At 50.1% G+C, this 26,698-nt stretch overlaps 1 protein-coding gene across 2 annotated transcripts in view; it reads right to left on the minus strand.

Annotated features, from left to right (window-relative positions):
- The window catches only part of PC (pyruvate carboxylase), a 2,223,386-nt gene that overhangs the window by 1,698,450 nt on the left and 498,238 nt on the right, over nucleotides 1-26,698 (minus strand). For both annotated transcript variants that reach the window (XM_086938550.1, XM_086938549.1), the window contains one exon: nucleotides 14,053-14,237. In XM_086938550.1, the coding sequence (XP_086794676.1) occupies nucleotides 14,053-14,237 (185 nt within the window). The remainder of the gene's footprint in view (nucleotides 1-14,052; nucleotides 14,238-26,698) is intronic.

Genomic DNA, 26,698 nt, shown 5'->3' on the forward strand with positions numbered 1-26,698 from the left:
CCGAGCGCCTTGACATGTCCGAACGCAGCCTAGGGGAGGTGGAGGAGGCGCAGACGACACTGGACTCGGAACACAAGCAACTGGGAAGAGTGATCCAGCTTCTGCAAGATAAAGCCGAAGATTTGGAGGCGAGGTCGCGCAGATGCAACATCCACATCAGGGGCCTACCGGAGACCACCCAAACAGGAAACCTGGGACGGTTTGTGGAGTCGCTGCTTAAAAAATTGCTTGGTGATACTTTTTTTCAGGAATGTTCGTCATAGAGCGCGCACACCGCACGCTTGGCCCAAGGCCGAAGCCTGGAGCCCCACCTCGGCCTATAGTGGCTAAATTACTCAACTACAGGTATCGTGACACTGCACTGCGATTGGCACGTGAAAAACAACCGCTCACCTACGAGGGAAGCACGTTATCCCTTTACCACCAAAGTACAGGAAGCGAGACGCCAGTTCGTTCCCATGATGCGACAACTAAGGGACCTTGGGATTGACTACGCGATGCTGTACCCTGCCAAACTGAGGGTCAACAGACAGGGTAGGTCCACTATTTTCACAGACCAGAAGGCTATGAGGGGCTGGCGCAGGGACACCCGTGGAGCGGACAACGATGGAGGACTCGAAGAAGCTGTTGGGGGTCCATGGAAGAGCAGGACTAAGACAGAACTACACGAAAATGTAAGGTATTTGAACATTGCAATCTGCGCAGAGGGAAGGGACTGTGCTACTCTGTTGGCAGTGCTGGCCTAGCTAGAAGGGAGGTTTATACAGGGATTGTGTAGTGCTGGGACTACTGGCTCGGAGAGGGAGGCATTGATCACACAGTGGAGAAAAGGAAGGGAGTGCACTCCCAAGAGACAGTTCCATACTACAACGCACGCTGAACTTTGCTCTTACACTCTTGTTGCACGTGACACCCTGGTTCCAGTGATATTATAGATACATAACATATGCCTTGTATATACTATTGCACTATTTTTGTATTGGCCAATAGAAGGTATACCAAAGAAGTTGGGTGACGAGGCGGGGAAGGTGTAGAGAAGAAGCCACCTAGAGCCGGATATTAATGTTGCATATTGTCGAAGTCAACTATTTTTTACGTTTCACAGTAGGCACTGGCAAACACTTATTCTTTCCTATATGGAAGCGGAGGAGCGGTGGCTGATACATTGGATTGACACTGATATAGTCTCACTATGAGCGAGCTACCTGCGCCCTCGTGTGTATACCACATTTCTTTAAGTAGAAGTGGCTTATGCTATTTGTTGATGGTTTTGTATTGGATGATTGGGATGTGGGGGGGGAGGGGGGGAGTGTGCGGGGTATTCAACTGATAGTTGAGGTGGGAGGTAGGGAGGGGAACAGGTCAGGGAAGGTTGGTGGTTATTTGGAAGAAGGGGGGAGGGATGGGAGGGGCGGGGATGAGAGCCGCGACCAGGTTGAGGTTAGGCATGCGTGGGTGAGAGGTTGGGCACAGCAGCAGAGTTTATTTTCACAGTTGTTCATGCAAATATTTGAATGCATTCTTGTTTTTGATGAGACGAAGACTTTTATTGGCAGAGACGCTGACAGGCGCACACGTTTTTCGACAGAAGGCGAGGCGCTTGCTGACATACTACTACATTGCCCCAGAAATGACTCAGCACAGGTGCAGCGATGAGTTTGTCCCTCCATGCCCCCCGTCCCCTACCATGACACAACAACCACAAGACACTGACTCCATTACTCTATTGACCTGGAATGTTAGGGGTCTAAATGACCACAGGAAGGTCCGGCGGGAACTTCAATACCTTTCAAGACACACGATCGACATCGCATTATTACAAGAGACCCATTTGCGCCCTCACAGTCCAACACTACGCTATAGAGGGCTACACAATCACATTCACGCCGCTGGTTTCACATCAAGTCCCCGGGGAGTGCTTACTTGGGTAAACCCGAGATCCTCTGTGACATTTACACCGATTGACATTGATTCCAAAGGAGGTTATGTGATCACGAAGTGCACTGGTAAGGCTATGACATTCCACGTTATCAACACGCATGGCCCCAACTTTGATTGCCCCTCATTTTATATGTCGCTTGCCAGTAAAATTAGAAATTTGGGAGAAGGACAGATCCTGTGGAGTGGTGACCTAAACTTGACGCGACACCCGGCCCTGGACAGCTCAGACTGGCCTAGCAGGGGACCTTCTGCCTCTCCCGCGCCCTGGATGTGGAAATGACCCGACTGGGATTACAGGACGTCTGGAGGGCTAAATACCCATCACAAGGGGGATACACACTATTCATCACAATATGACATCCACATTCCTATTGATTATTGGCTCCTCTCCGAGCATCTCCTATCCAGAGTTCAGGCGCGTGTGACGCTGCCGCGTACCTACTCAGGTCACTCCCCGGTGCAGATTACCCTCCGCCTCCGGCGCGCCATCCTCCCCCCTTTACATTGCGATTGCCTCCGTACCCGCTGTTGGACGGCGCTTTCCGTGAAGAACTGGCCATTTCCATTGAAGACTTTTTCAGCAGGAATGAGGGCACGGTAGACTCCTTCCTTATGGTATGGGAGTCCTTTAAAGCGTACATACGTGGAGTCATATCTCCAAGCACGCTGGTGTCCTCAAATCCTTTCGAGGCCGTCTGGCTCTTAGAGAACAGGCTGAAAGACAGAGGTGCGTCGTTTGCGTGCGAACGAAGATCTAACGCAGGAACTAGCGCAGATGATTAGAGAGTACCATGACGAGGCAGACGCTGAGGTGAAGCACCTTGGGAAGTATGCCATTGCCAGGCTGTCTGGAGAAGGTGATCGCCCGGGTGCGGTTCTGGCCAAGATGGCCAAACAACGTAGGCAAAAAGCAATACTGCCTGCTCTTAGGTCTCCAAATACAGGGGACGAATTGTACGAATTTCAGGTTGCGGCCCGTTTGAGAGTATTATGCTAACCTATATGCCTCTAGAGGGCCGATATCGGAAGAACGTATTATGGAATATTTAACACATATTCAATTATCCTGGCTAACTAATACTCAATCTGAGTTTTTAGCGCGTCCGTTTGAGCGGGAAGAAATTGTCTGGGCGTTGTCATCTATGAGGGCAGGCAGCGCACCGGGTAGCGATGGATTTACGGCCTCTTTCTACAAGACGTTTCCCGACCTGCTTATCCCTAAATTACTGAGACTTGTAGAGCAAATTGCGGAAGACGGGCAGATGCCTCCAACAATGCGAGAGGCTGTCATCATAGCGCTCCTTAAACCTGGTAAGCCTCCGGAGGACTGTGCTTCCTACCGACCGCTATCGCTTATCAATGTTGATGCGAAGATCTTCGCAAAAATCATTGCTAATCGTATCAGCCCACTGATACCGACGCTTGTGGCCCCCGAGCAGGCGGGATTCGTCCCCAACTGCACTTTGACCTATAATTTGCACACAGTGTTTGCAGCATTCCAGCACACACGACAGGAAGAATCGGCGGTAGCAGTCTTCCTGGACATGGAAAAGGCGTTTGATTCAGTCGAATGGCCTTTTCTATGTGCGGTGTTACAGCGCATGGGTGTTGGGGAACGTTTCCTACAATTGCTAAACACGCTCTATACATCTGACGGCGCAAGTCCACATAGGTGCGTTCACGACGGACATGGCACTAGACAGGGATGCCCCCTTTCTCCCTTCCTCTACGCCTTGGTTGCGGAGCCCCTTGCATGTGCTCTACGAGAGTACCACGGACACCGCCGTATCCGCTTCCCCGGGTACAATTTGATAGTGTCCACGTACGCGGACGACACGTTGCTCTACGTGCGAGACCCGGAGACTAACCTCTCGCGGGTGTTGAGAGAAGTGGTCTTATTTGGTTCGCTATCTGGGATTGGCGTGAACTGGAACAAAACGGTTATGTTCCCACTCACCCCAGCCACGAGCAGGGTGGACTCGGACTACCCAATACAATGGACCAATGACTCGGTCAGATATCTGGGCATACGGCTCCACACAGACACGGAGGTGGTCCTACAAGAAAACTATGGCGTGGCTATCTCCAAAATTGAAGATGATGTAGAAAAATGGATTAACCTTCCTCTCTCAGTGATGGGTCGCATATCACTGCTGAAAATGATCGTACTCCTCCGTTTTCTGTTTCTATTTTGCAACATCCCCATGGTATTGTCTAGTGCGTTTTTCAGACAGTTGCACACTTTGGTGTTACGACTGGTTTGGGCTGGTAAGCAACCAAGAGTAGCATGGGATATCCTTATAGGTCCTTATGAGGACGGGGGCCTGCAGGCCCCGGATCTGGAATTATATCGCGCCGCTCAGGGCGCTCACGCGTATGGATGGATGCACGGTCCTGTCAACGCTCCTCACATACATCGAGGGAATAGTGGCTGGCCCTACTCCGTTACCGGCACTTATGGCTCAGCCCCGAGATAGACGTACGGGTTTATTAGACTCATTGAATGAGGCGACACACGCCTGGCACTAACTTAAGGATGCACAGGCTTGCTCGCTGCTGTATGCACCGGCGGCCAGACTGGAGTGGTGCTCGTGGCTGGGACCATGCAGAGATAGGGGTGTCCTGTCATCACTTGCAAAGTTAAACTTAACTACCATGGGTGATCTGTTTATCAATGGCACGGCTCGTAAGTGGGAAGAAGTGGTTGTGGGAGACGGACCAAGCGCTCCGCCACTGGCTCGATTCCAGTTTCACCGGGTGAGACTAGCTCTCAGGGCCTTATTGAGGGAGGACATGGAGGAACCAGCAACGATACTAGCGTACGAATATGTAGTAACGGCTAAGTCTCCAGCTCATATAATATCGCAACTCTATTGTGTCAAACTGGGGGAGAAAACAACGCATTATGCAAAACCCAGATTAGCGTGGCAGACAGATATAGGGACTGATCTTCCAGAGGACAAATGGAGATATTGTTGCGCTAATGTCAAAAAAGTATCCCTTAACGGCCGACATCGGCTGTAGCATTTTAAATTCGTTAATAGGGTGCATTATACACCCGAGCGTCTGTTCCGATATGGACTGTGCGATGCTCCCAACTGCCAAAGGGGCTCAGAGCAAACTGCAGATTTTTTACACCTTGCCTGGCTGTGCCTTAAGATTGCGGATTTCTGGCACGCGGTCTACACGGAGGTGAATAGGGTCACTGACTTATCGCTGTCCCCCTCACCGCTGCTTGCATTACTAAGTTACTCTGAAGATGTTGCGCCGGAGTTTCGCAGACTGGTGGATATAGCTTTCCTTGTGGCCAGGCGCTGCATAGCGATCACCTGGATGAAAGGGCCTACCCCGACACTGGTCAGATGGTCCAGGGACATGCTATATTGTTGTACACAAACGGGATTGTACAGTGAGTTATTACCCCCTCGTAACCGCCCAAAGAACTACTGGGCACTATATCTGGAGAGGAGGTCTGTGGTGGACGACGGTGACTCTGGGGACACGTGTTCAGGACTGGGGATGGACGACGCGCGGGAACACACACACCACAGCGCGATGGTGCTGTGACAGAATAGACATAATAAATGGACTGACATCGGCAATAAGTGGGAGTGTTAGAGTATTGACAAAAATTGCAGCCTAACACAAGGTCTAGAGATGCCATGATTCAAGCTCTTGATTGCAATTCGTTTTTTGGTGCCAATGAATTGTAGGGTGGGGGGTAAGTGGCTATGATGGAGGGAAGTACACTGATGACGGTTATGGTGCCTTCACTGTGGAGTTTAAACGTGCGAGGGATTGAAATATGTGCCAGATGAACGCTATTTATGTTACTGAGAACGATGCGCATATGCCAAACTGTAACATTGCTATTCTTCTGATATAAATGTCAGCTTTTTTGCCAATTGTATGTACATTTTTTGAATGCCAATAAATAAAAATATGAGTCAAGGCTGTACTAAGGAGGGACTACTAAGCCTGTTCACCAATGAACAGCACAGTGTACAGTGAAAATGACAATGAAAAATGTGGGCGGAGCATCAAGTCCCTACCTCAATACAGCATGCCTCGCGGAGCAGCATGCGCTGCCCAGGCTCAACCTAAAAAAACATGGGTCACTATACATATGTCCTGAAAATCATAGCCACAGCAACATTCATTTTTATGTGAGAGATGCTAACCACGAGCTACCTGAAGACCTTACGAGAACCGCCTACAAACACAGGGGACTCAACCCAAAACCTTTAGTGTACCCCAAATTCTCTTTATTCTTACTAATAGTTCCCCCCACCCCTGTTCGACAACATGCAGTTTGCTTAAAAAAAGATCCACGCTTCATTTAATGCCAGGCATTGTAGCGCTGCATGTTTGTACTTCCACAATGTAGCCCCCAAAGAGCAGGGGGCCTTGGAGGCACCACCAATCAAACAGGTGACTGATTGAATAGTAACATTACAGACTATGCCACAGTGTCATTACTCTGTGCTGTTTATTACTGGACATCTGATAAAATATTGCCTCTGCGAAATGGGGAAGAAGCATCAAGGAGCGACGGTGCACAATGTTTAACTCTCCATTTCATTTGACTGCTCTGCACAGATACAGTTTTTGATTCAGTGAAATGCTTTCCTGTTTTGTTTGCATTCGTTTTAAGCTTTTGAGTTATTTTTGATAATTTCCATTGAACCAATAGATCCCAGCCAAATATCACAATCTAGTTTTCTTTTTGGCAAACAAACGTTTGTGGGGCTGGATGTCTAAGTCGATAGAACACCACACTTCAATGCAAGAGTCCAGGCAGGGGTTGTGTTCCTGTCCAGTGTCCAGGTGTTGTCATGTTTGTGTTCGTACACTTTAAAATAAAATATATGTGTTGCTGCTTTTAACCGAATGCACTTTATTAGCTCATTTTATAATTTGCTGGTGTTGGAATATTTTTGATTTTGTCTACTTCAGAAAATGTAGATTTTTCCAATGGTGCAAGTCATCCTATGTACACTACAATGTGAAAAAATGCTTCGAAAGATTTAGGACAGCATTTGTTAGCATTTCTTCCTAAAGTGGTATTTTAGGTCATCAAACAAAGGAGAGTTGTGATATGTGGTAAGGAAAATCAGTGGGGTCACTAGGGTTGGTGTCATCCGGTGCGGGTAACTCATGGTGACACCCCCTCACAACTTACCGGATGGACCAACTCACCCTCTGCCTGCACCATGTCACCTCTGCCCGCACCATCTCTCCCTCTGTCTGCACCATTTCACCCCCTCCGCCTGCACCATTTCACCCCCTCCGCCTGCACCATCTCACCCCCTCCGCCTGCACAATTTCACCCCCTCCGCCTGCACCATCTCACCCCCTCCGCCTGCACCATTTCACACCCTCCGCCTGCACCATCTCACCCTCCGCCTGCACCATCTCACCCTCCGCCTGCACCATCTCACCCTCCGCCTGCACCATCTCACCCTCCGCCTGCACCATCTCACCCTCCGCCTGCACCATCTCACCCTCTGCCTGCACCATCTCACCCTCTGCCTGCACCATCTCACCCTCTGCCTGCACCATCTCACCCTCTGCCTGCACCATCCCTCCCCCTCCGCCTGCACCATCCCTCTCCCGCCTGCTACTCTTTTAACCCTTTCCTCGTCGCCTTCTCCACCCCCCCGCACCCCCCCCCCCCCATGGTTTCTCCCTCACAGTTCTCGGCTTTTCTCAGTCAAAGTGACTGAAATAAACACATGAAATGTGCTTTGAATTTGTGCGCGCGCCGCTGAGGATAAGTTTAGACACAGAGCAGAGGCAAGGCTGCAGAGCTGTGTTACATACACAGTGTAACCAGATGGTGTCACCCCATGTGAGGGTGTCACCCGGTGCGGTCCGCACCCCCATAGTGACGCCACGGAGGAAAATGCCCCTACAAACCTATGACATCCCTTTTTTAGGACTCGCCTAGCATTGCTACGCACATGCGCAGCTCGCTCGGCGACATTTAATGCAGAGGAGTACTTTTCTAAATGGGCTTTAAGCCCCGCCCCTTATTTCCATTGGCCAGCTATTGGAAATAAGCTATCTGTGTTGCCTCCCTTTGGCTTTTCGTGCCAGCCCATTTGGAATGGCTTGCCTGCTTTCCTTCTGTCGTAAGGGATTTCCGATATTTATGGAGCCATGTGTTTAAAAACAAGGGTCCGGCAGCAACACTTTCAGTTTCGGGGCAGCGTTTGTTATACACGCGCTGGATGATGACACGTCTATGTGAAATGTTTCTGGGACATAACACGATGGGTGAAGTGATTTCAAGCTCTCCAGAAAGAACATCCTGGTCCACCGTATGGCAGGCTGAGGCAAGAAGTGTGCGATGTGCTGAGGAAAAGTCCTGAGTCTTTGCCACACATCTCTGCAGTGAGGCAATAAGGGGATACCTCCCGCCCCGCATATTTCCCCCCACCACTACCCCGCCCCTCTCATTGTCGTACACAGATGCCTGAAGGCATGTTACACTCCTCCTTTAGACGGCCTCTTTGGAGACCAGGCCTTCTTCAGTGTCGTCGGCGGTGCAGGAAGGTGTCTGGCAGTTTCCCCAGTCACCTCGCCTTGATTCCTTGAATACTCCCAGCGCGTCAGGCAAGCAAGTGTCAGAAGTAACCACATCAGCAGTGTCATCAATCCGTGCCCCCATCCTGTACTAGATGGAATAAAGCCGGCACAGGCAGGCAGCGAGTACCGGTGCTCTGCAAAGCATACTCTCACGGCAAGCAAAGGGGACCCGAGGGAGCCCCGTTATCTGTACATTCTTCACAACCAGCAAGGTTTCAAGGAACTCTCCGCCGCCCCAGGGGTTGTCTCCTGCTCCGGTGTCTGTTCAAGGTCTCTGCTACTCCCGATTCACTCCACTGCCTCAGAGGGTGTCTCCTGCTCCCGATCCTCCCTACTGCTGAGCGGGATCTCTGTTGCCTGTGGGAGGGGACTAGGGGAGGGGGTCTGATTCAGCTTTCTAGTGTGTCAAGGGCTATCGGTGCCGTGCCGACAGCTCTGCTGATCCAGAATGGGGGATGTTTTGCCAGGGGCTGCACCCAAAGTTTGTTCTGGGGAGCTCTTTAGCTCCGGTGGCTATTTTCCGGGGCCAATCCTCCACCAGAGGTATTCACTTCAGGACTGTGCTGCTCCTGAACCTCTCTGCTGCCTCGAAGCTATATTCAGCAAAGAGCAGGGCTCTACTGACCGAGAGAGGCTGACCGGAAGACTTTGATACTTTCGAGGTACACCAGTGACAGCGATGAAGAGTTGTGCTGCTCCTAAGATTGTTCCCATGCCACTTGATGCTTCCGGTCTCTACGGCGCCTTTTTACTTCCCAAGACCCCCGAACGGCACCTCTAGGCTGCCCTTCAGGTCGTCTGTTTCACTTCTCTGCTGCGCCAGGTTCTCTCTATTCAACCCTGTGCTGCGCCCGTTCACTGCTTCGCCGAGTCCCCCTTGTTCCACTCTGTGCTGCGCCCGGGGGGTTCTCTGCCGCGCCGGGTTCTCTGCTCCTCTGTGCTGTGCCTGGGGGTTCTCTGCTGCGCCTGTCCCCCCTTGTCCACTCTGTTGCACCCGGGGGTTCTATGCTACGACTGGACTTCTATGTTCCACTCTTTGCTGCGCCAGGTCCTCTGTGCTGTGCCTGGGGTTCTCCGCTGCGCCGGGTTCTCTCTGCTCCACTTTGTGCTGCACCCAAGGGTTCTCTGCTGACCAGGTTCCACTCTGTGCTGGGTCCGGGGGTTTGATCCTGCGCCGGGTTCTCTCTGTTCCACTCTGTGCTGCACCCACAGTTTTATTCTGCCCTTGAAGGCTGCCGGTTGCTTCAGACTTTGTCTCCTGCCCCCTGGGCTGACAGCGGCACCAAGTTCGCTGTTCTCTGGGTTTCTTCAGCTGTGCCATATGTTACACGCAGCTCCTGAGCCATTTTGTTGCCCCCATCGTTTCTTTTGCCCCTGGAGTTCTCTACTGCCAGGGCCCGCTGCTGTTTCAGAGGGTCCATGCTCTTTTAAAAATTACCTGCTGAACCAGCAGGCCGCCCGGTGCTTAAGCACTTCTCACCCATAGACAATAACCACAAAAATTTGAAAAAAGGGTCCAAGGAATATATAAGTTAGAGACCCACACCTGATCATATCCCCAGCTCCTACTTAGTGTATACCACAAGAAACACAGGGGGTCTACCAGTTTAATACTAGAGCTGTACTGTCAAAACAGAGTCCACAAGATCTCAGAGTATGTATATCACAAAGACAGTGTGTTTGAGAAAAAAAAAGAGAAATAGGTGAACTATACATGCATAGAAGGGACCGTTACATCATAGGGTATTGATAAATGGCTAACCAGTCCAAAACAATTCAGATCGGGTTTCCATCAAACAGACTTAATAATCAGTCATATCATTTGGCCAAACCCTTGTGCATAAAGGTTGATCCCTTGATCATAGCGACAGTACCCGCACCTTATCGCTGTTTTGGGATTTGGTCCACCAACATAAACAAAACGTCCATGATGACTGATCTTTTGATGGTATAAAAGACGAGTGCAACAAAACAAATAGTGAAATTAAAATAGGATGGGATGCACTCCTTCTGACAACTTTTTTTCTCTCAAACACACTGTCTTTGTGATATACACACTGAGATCTTGTGGACTCGGTTTTGACAGTACAGCTCTAGTATTAAGCTGGTAGACCCCCTGTGTTTCTTGTGTTATACACTTCTCACCCATGCCATGGGTTCTCTGCCGCTCTACAGGCCTCCCGTTGCGCCTGCTAATTGCCCGTTGCCCCTTGAGTTCTTTACCCTTCCAGGATCACTGCTCTGGAACATCTCACCTGTGCGACAGGTTCTCTGCCTCTACATGCTCCCTGCTGCATCCGCTGATCCGGAGGCCCTTAACTCTTCCAGCATCCTCAGCTATGCCGGGCTATCTGCGGCTCCGGGGGTGTCCTCAGGAACTAGTGTGTTGCCCCCGCAGTCCTCTGATCTCCCAGGATTCACCGCTGCTCCAGAGGTTCTCTTCTCAGCTAGAGTTCCCCGTTCCTACGGCGTTCTCAGCTGGGACGGCTTATCTGCTGCTCCGCAGACGGCTGCACTTATTGTTCCGTGCAGGCCCTGGAGTTCTCTCCTGTTCCAGGTGGTGGTCGGCTTTTCAGGAGTGATGGAAGGTATGGATAAATTATGTTAACTAGGCTGAGAAGGTTCATGCTTTAAGTTAAAATTAAAGCCTGAAATGGCTCTTGACACACACCATGCCCTTGCTTTAATGGACCATCAAAGTACTTCAAAAGTTCAAGGGTGCCCATTCAAAATCTATGCTTTTTAGCAAATTTAAATGAAATCTGTGATAAAAAAAATACCCCAATTGGCAGCATTTTTCAAAGTTTTCACAGTAAAAAACCGTGGTAAAACATCATAGTGGGGTTAATGTGACCGGATTTTGTAGCGTGTAAGAGTTGGAGGAAGTTAATTGGTAAGGGTGATACGGCAGGGTGGTAACACGTCACAGGTGCTTAAAAAGCAGAGCGAGGAGAGAGTGGAGTATTAGGAAGACTGTGAACATATCGGGAAGGCAAATACAATGACAGATGTTGAAGGCATGGGTTAGCCTCTTCTGTGCTCATGACGACCCCCGGCCGTCATTAGTCACGGTGGGGGTGTACACACGACGGTCGGGGGCCGTCAGAGCCACGCCCAAGATTGGAATGTCCCAGCACAGCGGCAGAATTTGCGCCGCATCGAAGTGGTTAATGCAGATGATGCTTTGCTGTAGGATTACAACAAGTTTGGATGAGGGTTTTCTCACACATTTACGGGAATTGAGTAGAGAAGGTTTGAAAGATGGATGTGTTAATGAGTAAAGTTGAGGAAGTTGGAGAGGCTGGCCTGTGTATCTCTTATTTGGTAGTAGTTTTAGGCTACGAACTTAGCGGGAAGACTTAGATAATGGGGTGAGTTGGAGTTCAAGGTATGAGCTTTTGACATTATGTACAGTTTTTAACATGTTTAGGCGGCTTTAACCCCTTCCGTGCAGGGCTGCTTCACCCCGCTGTGCTGGGGGCGCGGGGGGATTACGGGGGGGGGCGCGCACACGGCGCCCCGGTGCTCATGACGAGCTCAGCTCGTCATGAGTCACAGCGCTCCGGGTGCTCATGACGAACTGAGCTTGTCATGACCACGCCCGTTTCAATGGAAGGCTCAGCACAGCAGGGGAATCAGCACAGCATGCGAGCATTCCATTTAACGGGCGCGGTCATGACGAGCTCAGCTCGTCATGAGCACCGGAGCGCCGTGGCTCATGACGAGCTGAGCTCATCATGAGCACTCAAGGGGTTTAACATACTGTCTAACAATGTTTTGAATTTATAGAGAACCCTTGACGAAGGGCCAAGAAAGGCCCGAAATGCATTGGGTTATCAGGATCAACTATGGAGGATTACTTATGTACACTCTGCGTTTGAGAATAAGGCTTGGATGGGCATTTGTTGCATTAAAAATACAGGGAAAACTTAAGCGACTCATTTGACAAGATGACAAGCAATAAAAAAAAGAAGTTTTAGATGAATTTGGAATAAAAATGTGAAAATTTATTAAATCGTGGCATCATTGATATGCATGATGAATCAAGCTGTGCGTCCGGTATTGGGGTGTTACCTTGCTCCATTTTTTGAAGGGGATACAAACGTGTGGCTTAGGGCAGACCACGTTTCCGGGCTTGCACACGGACAGATTAAAAGTGAACAAACCTTTTGACAAAAAGCGGAAGAAATTAGTGTGCACTCTGTCACTCCCCTTCGTATGCAAGTAGAATAGTGGCAGTGGCATACTGGAGGCAATCGTTAGCATGACCAGCAGCTCTGACAAAATACTGGCATTGTGGAGGTAATTCCTGGCATAATGGGCACCAATTGTGGAGAAAAAAAAAACTGGCTCTTGCATACCACATGCAATTTTTTGCATATAGGCTCCCTTAGCAAATACTGGCACTAGCACATTGGAGGTAATTATTGCCAGAAGGGAGGACAACTAAGGTGGGCCGGGGCAGCAATGACAAAATGCTGGCGCTAACATATTAGAGGTCATTTTTTTGACAAATGAGTTGCCCATGATATATGGATGGCCTTAATGGCAGAATTCTTGCACAGACATGTTTGTAGTATTTGACTTGGGGGCACCCATGACAAAATGCTAGACCTGGCATACTGGCGGCAATTTTTGACATATGGGGGCCTCCACAGCACATTTTTAAAAAACAGGGGTCAGCTTACGGGAGCATCAGGTTTCATTGGTTTGGCACACAAAGAACATGAATATTTAATGAGTGCCTCTTGAGAGGCAAAGCTTTTTAGCAAATTTATGTGAAAAATTGTACTTTAAAATGCTTTATTGGACTCCCTTTTCTTCTAAGTTTTATCACGGGAAGGACCCCAAACTTCCCATTGAGAGGGTCGGGCTCACTTGCTTCACTCACTCTAGTTCAGGACAATGATTTTGCCCTACAGCTTTAAAAGACTATGTCAGCACCCTAATATTGGTGGCATCAATAAGACATGTGTATGTGTTGTGTTGTTGTAGTAATCATACTGTTCTTATGCCTCCCTAACTATGTCAATATAGTAATGCCACCAGGATTAAAGTTTTGTGAATACACTTCCTGGGAATATATAGGGTTAAAAGTCCTGCAATGTTACTTCCTCTGGTGTTGTTAAGGTCAAAAGTTGTGCGATGTCACGTCCGCTACCCCTGGCATGTTGGTGAATCTACGTCCATATTGTGTGGTCATGTAACCTATATCACTTACACTGTTGGTCCTATAAAAGGGATCGCAACCTTTGACAAATGATAATTTTCCATAACACCTCAACATAAAGCCTTTTTAAAAGAAACAGAAAAACCAAGTTTTTTCATTTTTGTCCAGTCACAGACAGTTCACAAGAAGATGCGTATTAAGTTAAAGGCCATGTTACCATTACAATAGAGCACAGATTCTTACTGCTGAACCACTTCCCTGTAGGCCATCCACATACATCGGGCCCCTGTGGTGCAAGACAAAGGCCATGTCTTTTATGCAATTCTCCTTGCAATCCATTGGCCTCTTACCTTGGCAACTTTGATGATGTCAGGAATGTGCAGATATGCCTGGACTGGGGGCAACCCTTTGCCAATGATATAAGCCTCGTCGGCCTTCTGTCTGTGCATCTGTCCGGTGTCTTGCTCAGAATACACTGCCACAGTTCGGATTCCTAGCTCGGTGCATGCTCTGAATACACGAATCGCAATTTCACCTGTGGAAATTAGATAGAAATTTCAGGCAAACTACCTAATGGTGTGTATATGTATTGCATTTGTGCAATATTGCATATTACAAAAAATTTACAAGGATCTCGGATTACAAGAAAGAAGGTCTTAAGAAAAAGTTACTTGCCTGCGATAACTATCTTTCTGGCGGATACTCAAACTGATTGCAGATTGATCATCTGTAGAACAATCCCAGGCATAAGACTGGATCCGCAAACTTCAATGCTCTCATATCGCCAGTGGGGGCACTGGCTTCGTATCACTGCCGGATGTACCGTCTTGTGACGTCATAGAAGCCATACAGGACCTATCCTGATGCAACATCAGTTTCCATTCATTTTCCCCAGCCTTCGAGGCGAGTAACTGATTACCATGGGTCAATGTCGTGGAGTGAGTGTAGCGGGCCGGAAAAGCAGGCGAGGAGGCCGTATGTAGTGGGCAATATTCGGTCTTTATTCTGGATTTACAGTACAGATAGTCCCAACAGGTCGAGGGTGTGGCACCAGGCGATGAACACAGAGGCGTTGCTTCTTCCTCTTCGTGATGTCCGCAGATGGTCCGGGTAGATTTCGATGACGGGGAGACTCCCAGGAGGACCGGAAGAGAGGAAAGAAACAAAGGACCGTTAGTCTGATCGAGTCGACAGAGACTCAACTGTACACCTTCACCCAGGTAGTGCAAGAGCGGGGTCGGAAACGGACAGTGGGGAAAGGAAGGTACCGGGAATAAGGAACACAGGTTTGGGTAATAGAGAGGGTGCAGGGGTGGGGTGTGCGAGTAACGAAAGGGCTTTATACAGTGAGGTGCTATATACTTATAATACAGTGCAAGGGTAGTGAGACTATGCAGAGAGGGTATATATACAGGGACTTTAACACGAACTCCTAGTGAGTAGGGATAAAGGAGGCAAAAGGCACTCACGCGGTCCGCCGTAACTCTCCAGTGAGTTACGGCCGCTCTCCAGCCACCTCCAAGGGACTCCACCACTCCTCTGTCCACACTTCTTCCTCGCACGTCTGGTCACCTTCTCAGTCTCCAGCCAGAGGGTCCTGCCACGAAACTCCGACACCTTGTTGTGCTGAATCCGGGCTTTTATCCTGTGCTGACTCTGCCAGGGGGGCGGGACTTCCGGGGTCAGCTGGATATGGTCCCTCCCTTCCTGTTGCTCGGGTTGGCTCCTGTGGGAGAGAGAAGGGCGGGGTTTCGTTGGTGATGGAGGTTGCTCGGCGTCCTGTCTCGGTGCTGGCGTTTCGGTGAGGTAAACTCAGTCCCGGGGGTGTCGGACAAGGCATGATAGGGGGGATTGGGTCCTCAGATAGGGTTTTACGGGCCGTTCCATCACATCCCCTTCCCCTAGCTGTCCTTCTTGTAATGGGAGGAGAATGCGGATACCGGGACAGAAAATCCGCATTACCTTGCTCGGAACCCTTTCTATGTTTGGTTTGAAAATGAAAGGGTTGGAGAGACAAAAACCACCGCAGGACCCGGTCATTCTGCCCTTTGTTTCTAGCCATCCACTCCAAAGGGGCGTGATCTGTATAAAGTATGAAGTCTCTGCCCTCAAGGTAATACCGAAGGCTTTCCACCGCCCATTTGATGGCTAAAGCTTCTTTTTCAACCACTGCATATTGTTTTTCCCGGGGGAAGAGTTTGCGGCTCACAAACAGAATGGGTCGTTCGTTTCCCAGGGCATCCTTCTGGGACAATACGGCTCCTAAGCCGTAGTCCGATGCATCTGTCTGTAGGATGAAAGGGACTGAGTAATTGGGGGGAACCAACACAGGACCCGAGGTCAAGGCTTCTTTGAGGTCTGTAAAGGCATGCCAGGCTTCCGAGGAGGGATTCCTGAGTTGTTCATCTGAGCGGTTTGTTTTTTTCAACAGGTCCGTGAGGGCTGCCGCTCTTTGAGAAAAGTTGGGCACAAAGCGCCGATAATACCCCAGGAGTCCTAGGAAGGCTCGGAGGTCTTTTTTTGTATGTGGAAACGGGAGGGATCGGATGGCTGCCGTTTTGCTCTCTTGGGGTCTGATCAGGCCGTCCCCCAGAAGAAACCCCAAGTATTTAACTGTTTTTGCGGCCAACGTGGTTTTGGCCGGGTTGATGGCAAATCCGTATGAGCCTAAGGAGCTGATAACACTGGAAAGGTGCTGCAGATGTTGGGGCCAGCTGTCGCTAAAGATGACGATGTCATCCAGATACGCGCCTGCGTAAGCTGTATGGGGTCTCAGGACCTGGTTCATGGCCCGTTGAAAGGTGGCGGGGGCGCCATGAAGTCCAAAGGGCATGACCAGGAATTGATACAACCCATCCGGGGTGGAAAAGGCAGTCTTTCTTCTATCTTGTTCCCGGAGGGGTATCTGCCAGTACCCCTTGCAGAGATCGAGTGTGGAAATGAATTTTGCTTGCCCTATTCTTTCGATCATTTCGTCCACCCTGGGTAAGGGGTAGGTGTCGAACTTGGAGACCTTGTTGACCTCCCGGAAGTCGATGCAGAAACGGACCGAGCCGTCAGGTTTCGGTACCAATACGATAGGGGAGTTCCACTCGCTGACTGAGGGTTCAATTATTCCCATTTGTTGCATGACTTCCACTTCCTGACGGATGACATCTCTACGGGCCTCTGGCACTCTATACGGCCTCAGGCGGACCACTTTCCCTGGTTCGGTTTCAATCCTATGTTCGGTGACCGTGGTTCGACCAGGGGAAGTCGAGAAGACGCTTTTCAGGGGTTCCAAGGTGTGGCGTAGTTCCTGGATTTGTACTGGGTTAAGGTCGGAATCTAGACAAGGGTCGAAAGAGAAAATTAGGTTCTTCTTGGTTCCCGACAGCACCGGACGGGGTCCTTCCCACTTTTTTAGCAGGTTAACATGAAAGATTTGAGTGGTGCCTCGGGTAGGGTCCAGTTCTATCTCGTACGTGACGGGCGTTACCTGCCGAAGGATGGGGTAGGGTCCTTGCCATTGTCCCAATAATTTTTGGTCGGACGAGGGCATCATAAGGAGTACTAGGTCGTTGACAGCAAAGACCCGACTGCGAGTGCCCTTGTCATATTGTCTCTTTTGGTTGTCCTGAGCGGTCACCAAGTTTTGTCTGACAATATAGCGAATCATAGACAGATGTGTCTTGAGGTTTTGCATATATTCTGGGAGTGGACGAGTCCGGTCCGGTTCAGCTTCCCATGCTTCCTGGGCCATATCTAGGAGGGTACGGGGGGCTCGTCCGTACAGTAATTCATATGGGGAGTACCCCGTGCTGCTCTGAGGTTTACAACGGATCGCAAACAAGGCCAAAGGAAGCATGTCTTCCCATCTCTTCGCTTCGAGGCCTAAGAGTTTTTTTAATGTTTGCTTCAACGTGGCGTTGTATCGTTCTACGAGCCCGTCTGTTTGCGGGTGATACGCAGAGGTCCGGATTTGTTTGATTCCTAACTCCGCACATACCCGTTTCATAAGGGCTGAAACGAATGGGGTGCCCTGGTCGGTGAGGATTTCCCGCGGGAAGCCAACCCGCGAAAACAAGGAGATCAGAGCTTTCGCTTTTGCCTGTGTGGTGGGTTGGCGGAGGGGTATGGCCTCCGGGAAGCGGGTGGCATAGTCTACTATGACCAGGGCATAGCGACACCCGCTACGGGAGGGCAAGAGGGGACCGATTATGTCCATCCCAATGCGACTGAAGGGAACATCTATGACAGGGAGGGGTTGCAACGGGACACGGGGTGGTCTGTGTCGACTGTTCTTTTGGCATATTATGCATTCGCGGCAGTAAGTCTTGATCCTTTGATACACCCCCGGCCAATAGAACTTCTCCAAGATGGCTTGGCTGGTTTTCTCGTCCCCGAAATGACCCCCCCAAAAGGTGACTATGTGCCAGAAAAAGGACTTTGTCTTGAAAGGGGCCGGGGACAAGCAACTGAGCATTCTGTTGGGGCCCCCCTTTTCGATATAACAACCCGTTTTTCTTAATGAAGTAAGGACCTACTTGTAAGGGGTCCTCGTGATCAAGTGCTTTTCCCCACGCCTCCTGTAGCAGAGGATCTTCTCGTTGGGCGGCCCTGAACTCTTGGTCCGTCTGCCAGGGGTGTTCGTCAATAATGGCAGGATAAGCGCTGAAGTGTTCTTTCTTTTCTCTTCTCTTCTGACTCCTCGGTTTGTGGGGTTTGGGATCGGGTACTTGATCGGGACACTCTGGATAGGGCGCCTCTTTCCACCACTGAGTTAGGGAGTCGGAAGTCTTTTGTAAGAGCATTGGAAGTCCCGGATAATCACTCCCTAAAATAGCTTGTTCCGGTAATGCGGGCACAAGGCCCACGGTGAGAGAGGTCCCGGGGTCTTGGGAATGTTGGACTCGTACCTGAGTGGTGGGATAATGTTTAGTGTATCCATGCACACATTGTATGGCTACAACCCCAGTAGGTTTGCTTAGAGGCTGGGCAAGGTCTTGGGGTCGTAGAACAGTCTGTCGACATCCAGTATCGGCGAGAGCCCTCATTGGCTGACCATTTATGGACACTGGACAATAGAACGGCGGTGGCGTGTAACCGGGAGGGTTACACAGGTAGTTCCTGACGAAACCGACCTCCATCGGTTCCTCCTTCTGTGGACACATCCGGGCAATGTGTCCGAACCCACCACAGGAATAACACTGGGGTCCGGGAGTCGGGGTTCGGAACACTACGGGGGAGGGAAATAGCGGTGGTGGTTGAGGTCGACGGCCTTGGGGAGGCCGGGTTGGGCGAGTGGACGTAGCAGGCAGGGGCCTGTGGGGGTGGTCGTCCTTGCCCCGCTGAAGTTCTTGTGCCCTGCTATATGCAGACGCTATCTCTATAGCAGTCTCAAGGGTGAGTCGGGAGTGCTGCCTCACCCAGCGTTGGGTAGCCGGGTGTAAGGAATTAAGGAACTGTTCCAGATAGATCTTCTCCAGAATATTCTCCTTGGTAGAGGTTTCGGGTCTCAACCATCGGTTGGCGAGATCGCGGATCCGAAAGGAGAGTGCTCTCGGGTTCTCTTGGGGCTTTTCCCTGGCCTGACGAAATTTCACCCTGTAAGTATCATCATCAATGCCAAGGCGTTCTAGGATGCACCTTTTAATGTCAGCATAGGGAGTGTTGCCCTGGATATTGGCCTGTTGGTAGGCCGCTTGGAGGTCACCGGTGAGGAGTGGACCCAAATACTGTCCCCACCGATCAGCAGGCCAGTTGGCGGCTTGAGCTATCCTCTCAAAGTTTGTGAAAAAATAGTCCGGGTCTTCCCCAGGGACATATTTCTGAAGAACGACAGAGGGAAGAGAGGTCATCGGTCTTTGTTGGCCCAGGGCGTCTGCTAGCTTTGTCATGGAATCTTCATGGGTCGCCCCCTGGCCTTTCAGAACATCGTGGAGCTGACCTCTGTCGTCTTCGGCAGTCTTCATGAACTGCTCCATAAGTTTCCCGAATTGTTCTTGGGACTCTGCCATCTTCTTTATTACGGCCTCCATACCTCCAGCAGATCCCACTTCTGACACCAAATGTCGTGGAGTGAGTGTAGCGGGCCGGAAAAGCAGGCGAGGAGGCCGTATGTAGTGGGCAATATTCGGTCTTTATTCTGGATTTACAGTACAGATAGTCCCAACAGGTCGAGGGTGTGGCACCAGGCGATGCACAGAGGCGTTGCTTCTTCCTCTTCGTGATGTCCGCAGATGGTCCGGGTAGATTTCGATGACGGGGAGACTCCCAGGAGGACCGGAAGAGAGGAAAGAAACAAAGGACCGTTAGTCTGATCGAGTCGACAGAGAGACTCAACTGTACACCTTCACCCAGGTAGTGCAAGAGCGGGGTCGGAAACGGACAGTGGGGAAAGGAAGGTACCGGGAATAAGGAACACAGGTTTGGGTAATAGAGAGGGTGCAGGGGTGGGGTGTGCGAGTAACGAAAGGGCTTTATACAGTGAGGTGCTATATACTTATAATACAGTGCAAGGGTAGTGAGACTATGCAGAGAGGGTATATATACAGGGACTTTAACACGAACTCCTAGTGAGTAGGGATAAAGGAGGCAAAAGGCACTCACGCGGTCCGCCGTAACTCTCCAGTGAGTTACGGCCGCTCTCCAGCCACCTCCAAGGGACTCCACCACTCCTCTGTCCACACTTCTTCCTCGCACGTCTGGTCACCTTCTCCGTCTCCAGCCAGAGGGTCCTGCCACAAAACTCCGACACCTTGTTGTGCTGAATCCGGGCTTTTATCCTGTGCTGACTCTGCCAGGGGGGCGGGACTTCCGGGGTCAGCTGGATATGGTCCCTCCCTTCCTGTTGCTCGGGTTGGCTCCTGTGGGAGAGAGAAGGGCGGGGTTTCGTTGGTGATGGAGGTTGCTCGGCGTCCTGTCTCGGTGCTGGCGTTTCGGTGAGGTAAACTCAGTCCCGGGGGTGTCGGACAAGGCATGATAGGGGGGATTGGGTCCTCAGATAGGGTTTTACGGGCCGTTCCATCACAGTCAAGTAGTCCAGTACCAACAATTTTAAAGTAGAATCTTAGTAACTGTCCCTATAACCGCTCCATCAAAATGGGGAGGCGGGCAAGTCATGGAGGAATCTGCAGTAGATAAAAGTAACCACCAGAAATATCGCTACCACTGGTAAGCAACTTTCTTCTGATGAATACTTCCACCTGCAGATTCTCCTCATCTATAGAACAGATAACACAATACCCTACCCATGGAGGAGGTTTCATGGATAGCTAAAGTCAGATGTCCTGAAGAACAGTTCTGGCAAGTGCACATCCATACGCACTTCAGAGTTCAGACAAGAGTACTTGGCAAAACACTTGCAGGGTCGACGCCCAGCAGATGTCTACAATGAGAACTACCCTGGCTAGGGCAAAAGTTGGGGATTTGGCACTCTTAGAAGGCGTCTAGAGCCTCGGGTAGGAAGGGGGGGGGGTGAGGTTGGTTATTGGCCAAATTGTAGCAGGTTTTGATAACTAAGATGATCCATCTGCGGATGGTCCTCTTTTCTACAGCCTTCCCCTTCTTGGCTCAGCAGTAACCAACAAAGAGCCGATCATCCAGTCATATGTACTGTCGAGATGGTAGCGAACTACCCGCCTAGGATACAACTGATGCAGCCACTCTTCCTCCTTAATGGGAATGAATGGGGAATAGGAGAACAGGAGGATGATGGTCTGACCTAGGTGAAGGGGGTTACCACTTCAGCCAGGATTCTTAACACCAATTTGTCAGGATGGAAAGAGGTAAAAGGAGGGTGGGAGCTAAGAGTTTGTAACTCGCTCACCCTTCTGACGGAGGTGATTGCTACGAAAAAACTGTTTTACAATCAACAACCTTTAGGGACAACTATGCAGGGGCTCAAATGGAATTCCCATAGGAAACATCAACACTAGATTATGGTTCCATTGGGGTGCAACAAAAGGGGGTTGAAGGATACATATTGGTCAACCCCTGCAAAAAGTGCATAACAATGTGAGACTTCAAGAGGTATAGCTAGTCTAGAAGACAAAGGAATGCAGACAAGGCAGCTCAATACCGGTTGGAAAACGAGGCAGTATCTGTGAGGCCTGGACAAATAACATGTCACATTTGTCCTTTACTGGGAACCAAACACCCTATTATAGTGCTCGACTCTCAGAGGGTAGCGCTGCAGAGCAGTCTAAGGCTTACTCAAGGGAGGAGGTGTGGGCTAGTAATCGCTATTACAGGTGCGCAGAAATAACACTCGATAATTGATTGCCCAGTCTGTGCTTTGCTTTATAAAAGTAAGAGTACATTTATTATACATGCACACTACTCAATACTATGTACCAATGTACAAATATACATAAGCCTTTGGAATTACGTTGTGACATTGCATAACATCTCTACCCCTCCTGCAGGGGGGGTGGGGTCTAGTACCACCACTCCCATGTATGCACATCATCTTGCTCCCTAATGCAGTGAGTTGACACAACCTGGAACGAGGGCCTTACCAACTGGCACCATCCCAGTGGCGACCCACCCCATCAGCTCAACAAGCATTAAAAATAGGTACACCTGCTTTGGGGACACGTAACATTAACAGAGCATCTTATACTTGCCATACAGTATACACCTCTAAATCTTAGTGGCTAACAGTCTGGGTTCTTCCTCTAACGCAGTATCAAGAATCCATGTTTGGACATCACTTTAAATGAGGTACTTATCATAGCGGATAACATTTGTAATGCATTGCAATTAAAGCCCTTAAACCCTTCCATGCGGCCGCGATTCCCCTGGTGTGCTGTAAACAACACGAACAGGAACGGGCCGTAACGAACCCCAGCCGTCATCAGCACACAGGCACCGTAGTGCATGACGGCTGGGGTTCGTCATCAGCATGGAAGGGATTAAAAGGCATCACTGTTAGAATCACAGGATTAAGCATATACAGGCAGACACCCTAGCAGGAATGTCTGGCAACATAACCCCACGTGGCTTATGATTTCAACTTACACAGGTACTTCACATTACACATGTGACTTTCAATCCATCTAAAGAGAAATAAAATGGGTCAATGCATTTCTGGTGCAATTACACCTCTTCACTTCCAGGTGATGCCTTCTCCCAGACATCCGCAAACTCATCCCTTAACATTTCACTTCTTGGCGCAATCCTTAACGCACCCCGAGCTGAAGCACAAAGGTTCTAGCCACAGGATGCTGTTGATGGCTGTACTGAGCCCTTGCAGGGTTATTCTTTGCAAGTCCCAAGAGAATTACGGAGGGACTTTCATCTTTCATGATGGGGAGACTGCGCTGCTCCTGCACCTCCCCCTGCACCTTGGCACACAGCTCGTTGTGACCCAGTCCTCCTAGGGCCACCACACACAGAAAACAGGCATTTTCCTGCAGGCTGGCTCGGGCCTGCAAAGCATTATGGGGTGCTTCCTCTAACCCGGTCAATATCAAAGCAGCGGCTCACCCGCTGTGCTGGGAGGGCCGTACTATGGGCTTCGGGCCACGTCTGTCTTCTTTGGAGGGTCCGGCCCCACCCGGACCCCCAGGTGAGTGATACAGCTCGGGGAGCCCACCCCCAGCTGCTCCTGCTGTTTTCGGGGCCTGGTCCCACCAGGGCCCTTCGGACATCCTCTCAAGGGCCCCGGTCCCACACGGGGACCCCGCATCCTGTATACTTTGGAGGGTAGCTCGGGGAGCTGGCTACCAGACAGGCCAGCACCCCCGCATTCTGCCGCGGGAGCCGGCACGTCTCTTCTGGTCTGCCCGCTCCTGCGGGCCCGCTCCTGCGGGCAGATGCGACGCTGCCTCCGGTCCAATGGGACCTCGGGGGAGTGTGTGGGCACTCCCATGCCTTTCTACAGCCAGGGGGGGGGGGGGGGGGGTGGAGTGCGTCAGTCATCCCCTGACCTCGCACCTCACATCAGGGCACCTTCACAGGATGCGCAATGGCGCTCACTGGTTTTGCTTCTCTTTCGCCGGGGGCTCCTGGAACACCACGGGGACATGATCACGGGGAGCGTGATGACGCTCCCGGGCTTCATTTGTCAGGGGTCAGGGTGGGCTCCTGGCACCCGACTGGGGCAGTTTTCATGGGGAGCGCGACAGCGCCCCCGACTTATCTTCTGCTGGGGGCAATCCCTGGGACCTGACCCACCCCGGGGGCATTTTCTGGACCAGCAGCAGAGCCCCACATGCTTAGTCGTCGGTCGGCAAAAGGTCTAAGGTCGCCTATCTTCTGCGGGGCATCTCTCAGCCCCCGGGAAGAACAAAAGTTACTTACCTGTAAACTGTGGTTCTCCAGTATTGGTGTCTTTCATAGATTCACATGCTTGAATATTCCCCGTCGAAGTGGGAGTCCCACGGTACATAAATAGCAGTAATATATATGCATGTATACATGAGAAATATCATAAATAAAAAATACATACATATAATGCAATAGAAATCTAAACCTGAAAAAGTACCATAGAACAGAAAAGGCCCATTGAAAAGCCCAAGGGAGAATTCACTTTAGTAACATATTAGAGTCATTATGTGTTGTTCCACATTCCAGCCAATCAGGCTGTAGCCTCCTCTAGAACCTTCTCCTCAGAAGCCCAAGTCCTCAGATTTTCGTAGCACAAGTAAGTATAAATGCTTGAGGAGAAGAGAGCCTCTGAGGGGAGGAAGGGAGGGTCGCATGTGAATCTATGAAAGACACCAATACTGGAGAACCACAGTTTACAGGTAAGTAACTTTTGTTCTTCTCCAGTATTAGGGGTGTCTTTCATAGATTCACATGCTTGAATAAGAATAGAAAGCAGTAAATCATACATTAGTCATAAAGGAATATACAAATTAAGTCTTGGCAAAACATATCACTTAATAAGCAATAAAAAACCAAAACATGACAAAACCTTTATGACTGGAGGCGGGTAGCAACAGAGGCTCACCTTTATCGGAAAAGATTCCGCAGCGCCGCTTGACCTACTGCCGCATCCGCGTTATCTGTTGATTGCAGGCAGTAGTGCTTCGTAAAAGTATGGCTGCTAGACCAAGTAGCAGCTCTGCAGATGTGTCTCAGAGGTACCCCCGCAAAGAGGGCAGCAGAAGTCGACACAGCTCTCGTGGAATGCGCCCGAGCCGGTGCAGGAAGGGGCTTGCCAGCCCGTTGATGACAGTAGGATATAGCAGACGATATCCATCTGGTGATAGACTGTTTAGTTACAGGTTGTCCTTTGCACACTGGGCCATATGCCACAAACAATTGATCAGTCTTCCTAAAAGTAGCTGTGCGTTGAATGTAAAATTTAAGGCAGCGTTTCACATCCAGAGTGTGCAAAGAGCGTTCCGCTGCAGATTGAGGTGCAGGGAAGAAAGTCTTAAGGACAATAGGTTCATTGAGATGGAAGTCACTGGGAACCTTAGGAATAAAACTGGGATTTGTTCTCAAGGTAACAGCCTCGTTGGAGAATTGTAGAAACGGTGGCTGTATAGTAAAGGCTTGAATGTCGCTGTCGCGCCTGGATGAGGTCAGAGCAAGCAACAGAGCCACTTTCCAAGTGAGGAATTTTAGATTGGAAGAATGGATGGGCTCGAATGGGGGCAAAAGCAGCTGAGACAAAACTAGGTTGAGTCGCCAAGAAGGTGGGGGCCGACGGATTGGTGGGAACATCCGAAAAAGGCCCTTGAAGAATTGTCTTATTATCCTGGAGGAGTACAAAGATGTTACGCCATCATGGCAAAAACGAGAGATTGCAGCTAGAAAAACCTTTAGAGTGGAGTGTGATTGTCCTGATTTTGCTAGTGACAAAAAGAACGGCAAGATTTGTTCTGGCTGAGCATACATGGGATCCAGTGTTTTAGTGGAGCACCAAGCACAGAAACGCTTCCACTTCAACTGGTAAGTTTTGATGGTAGACTGGGCGCGAGCACTTGCTAGCACTGCCCTACAATCTTCGTCGATATTCATGTGTGCAAATTCATTGTACTCAGGTTCCAGGCATGAAGTTGGAGGTATGCTGGATCCGGATGGCATATTTGACCTTGTTGCATTGTGAGAAGATGTGGCAGAGGATGCAATTGTATCGGGTGTGTCAGAGAGAACAGAAGAAGATCTGAGAACCAAGGACGTCTCGGCCATTTGGGTGCGATCAGGATTATCCGACATGGTTGGAATCTCATTCTGTGTAACAGACGAGGAATGAGCGGCAGTGGAGGGAATGAATAGATGAAGTCGTTCGACCAGTCTATTGAAAAGGCATTCCCGCTCGACTCCTTGTGTGGATGCCGGCTCGCAAACCGTTGACACTTCCTGTTGAGAACAGTTGCAAAGAGATCCAACTGTGGTCGGCCCCACTGTCGTAAGATGTAATCCAACGTTGGTTGGTTGAGTTCCCATTCGTGGTTGTCCGAGAGGGCTCTGCTGAGCGAGTCCGCCAGCACATTGGCCACACCTGGGACATGGATAGCTTGGAGATGTATTTGGTGTTGGAGAGCCCAATCCCATATTTCCTGTGCCAGTTGTGACAGCACGAGAGATCTTGTGCCGCCCTGTTTGTTGATGTAGTGCATGCTGGTGGTATTGTCCGTCCTCACCAGCAATGTCTGTCCCTGCACTACTCTCTGAAAGGACTTAAAGGCCAAGAAAATCACCAGTAGTTCTAAGCGATTTATGTGCCAAGTGCGCTGAGACGCCGTCCATTTTCCCTTCACTGACATTCCGTCAAGATGAGCCCCCCAACCTTCCAGGGAAGCGTCTGTCGTCAGTGTAAGTGTTGGTGGTTTGTCCTTGAAAGAGCGACCTGTTGCTATGTTTGGAGGATGAGCCCACCACTCCAAAGCTTTTTGAATGCGGGGAGTTAGATGGATTTTGTCTTCGAACGACCCCGATACCTGCTTCCACTGGCTGTCTAGTTCTTCTTGAAGGACTCTCATGTGCAGTCTGCAGTTGGGAATCAGTTGAATGCACGAAGAAGCCATGCCGAGGAATGATTTGTACATCCGGACA

This window comes from Lissotriton vulgaris, chromosome 9 (genome assembly GCF_964263255.1).
Source record: "Lissotriton vulgaris chromosome 9, aLisVul1.2, whole genome shotgun sequence".
Taxonomy (NCBI): domain Eukaryota; kingdom Metazoa; phylum Chordata; class Amphibia; order Caudata; family Salamandridae; genus Lissotriton; species Lissotriton vulgaris.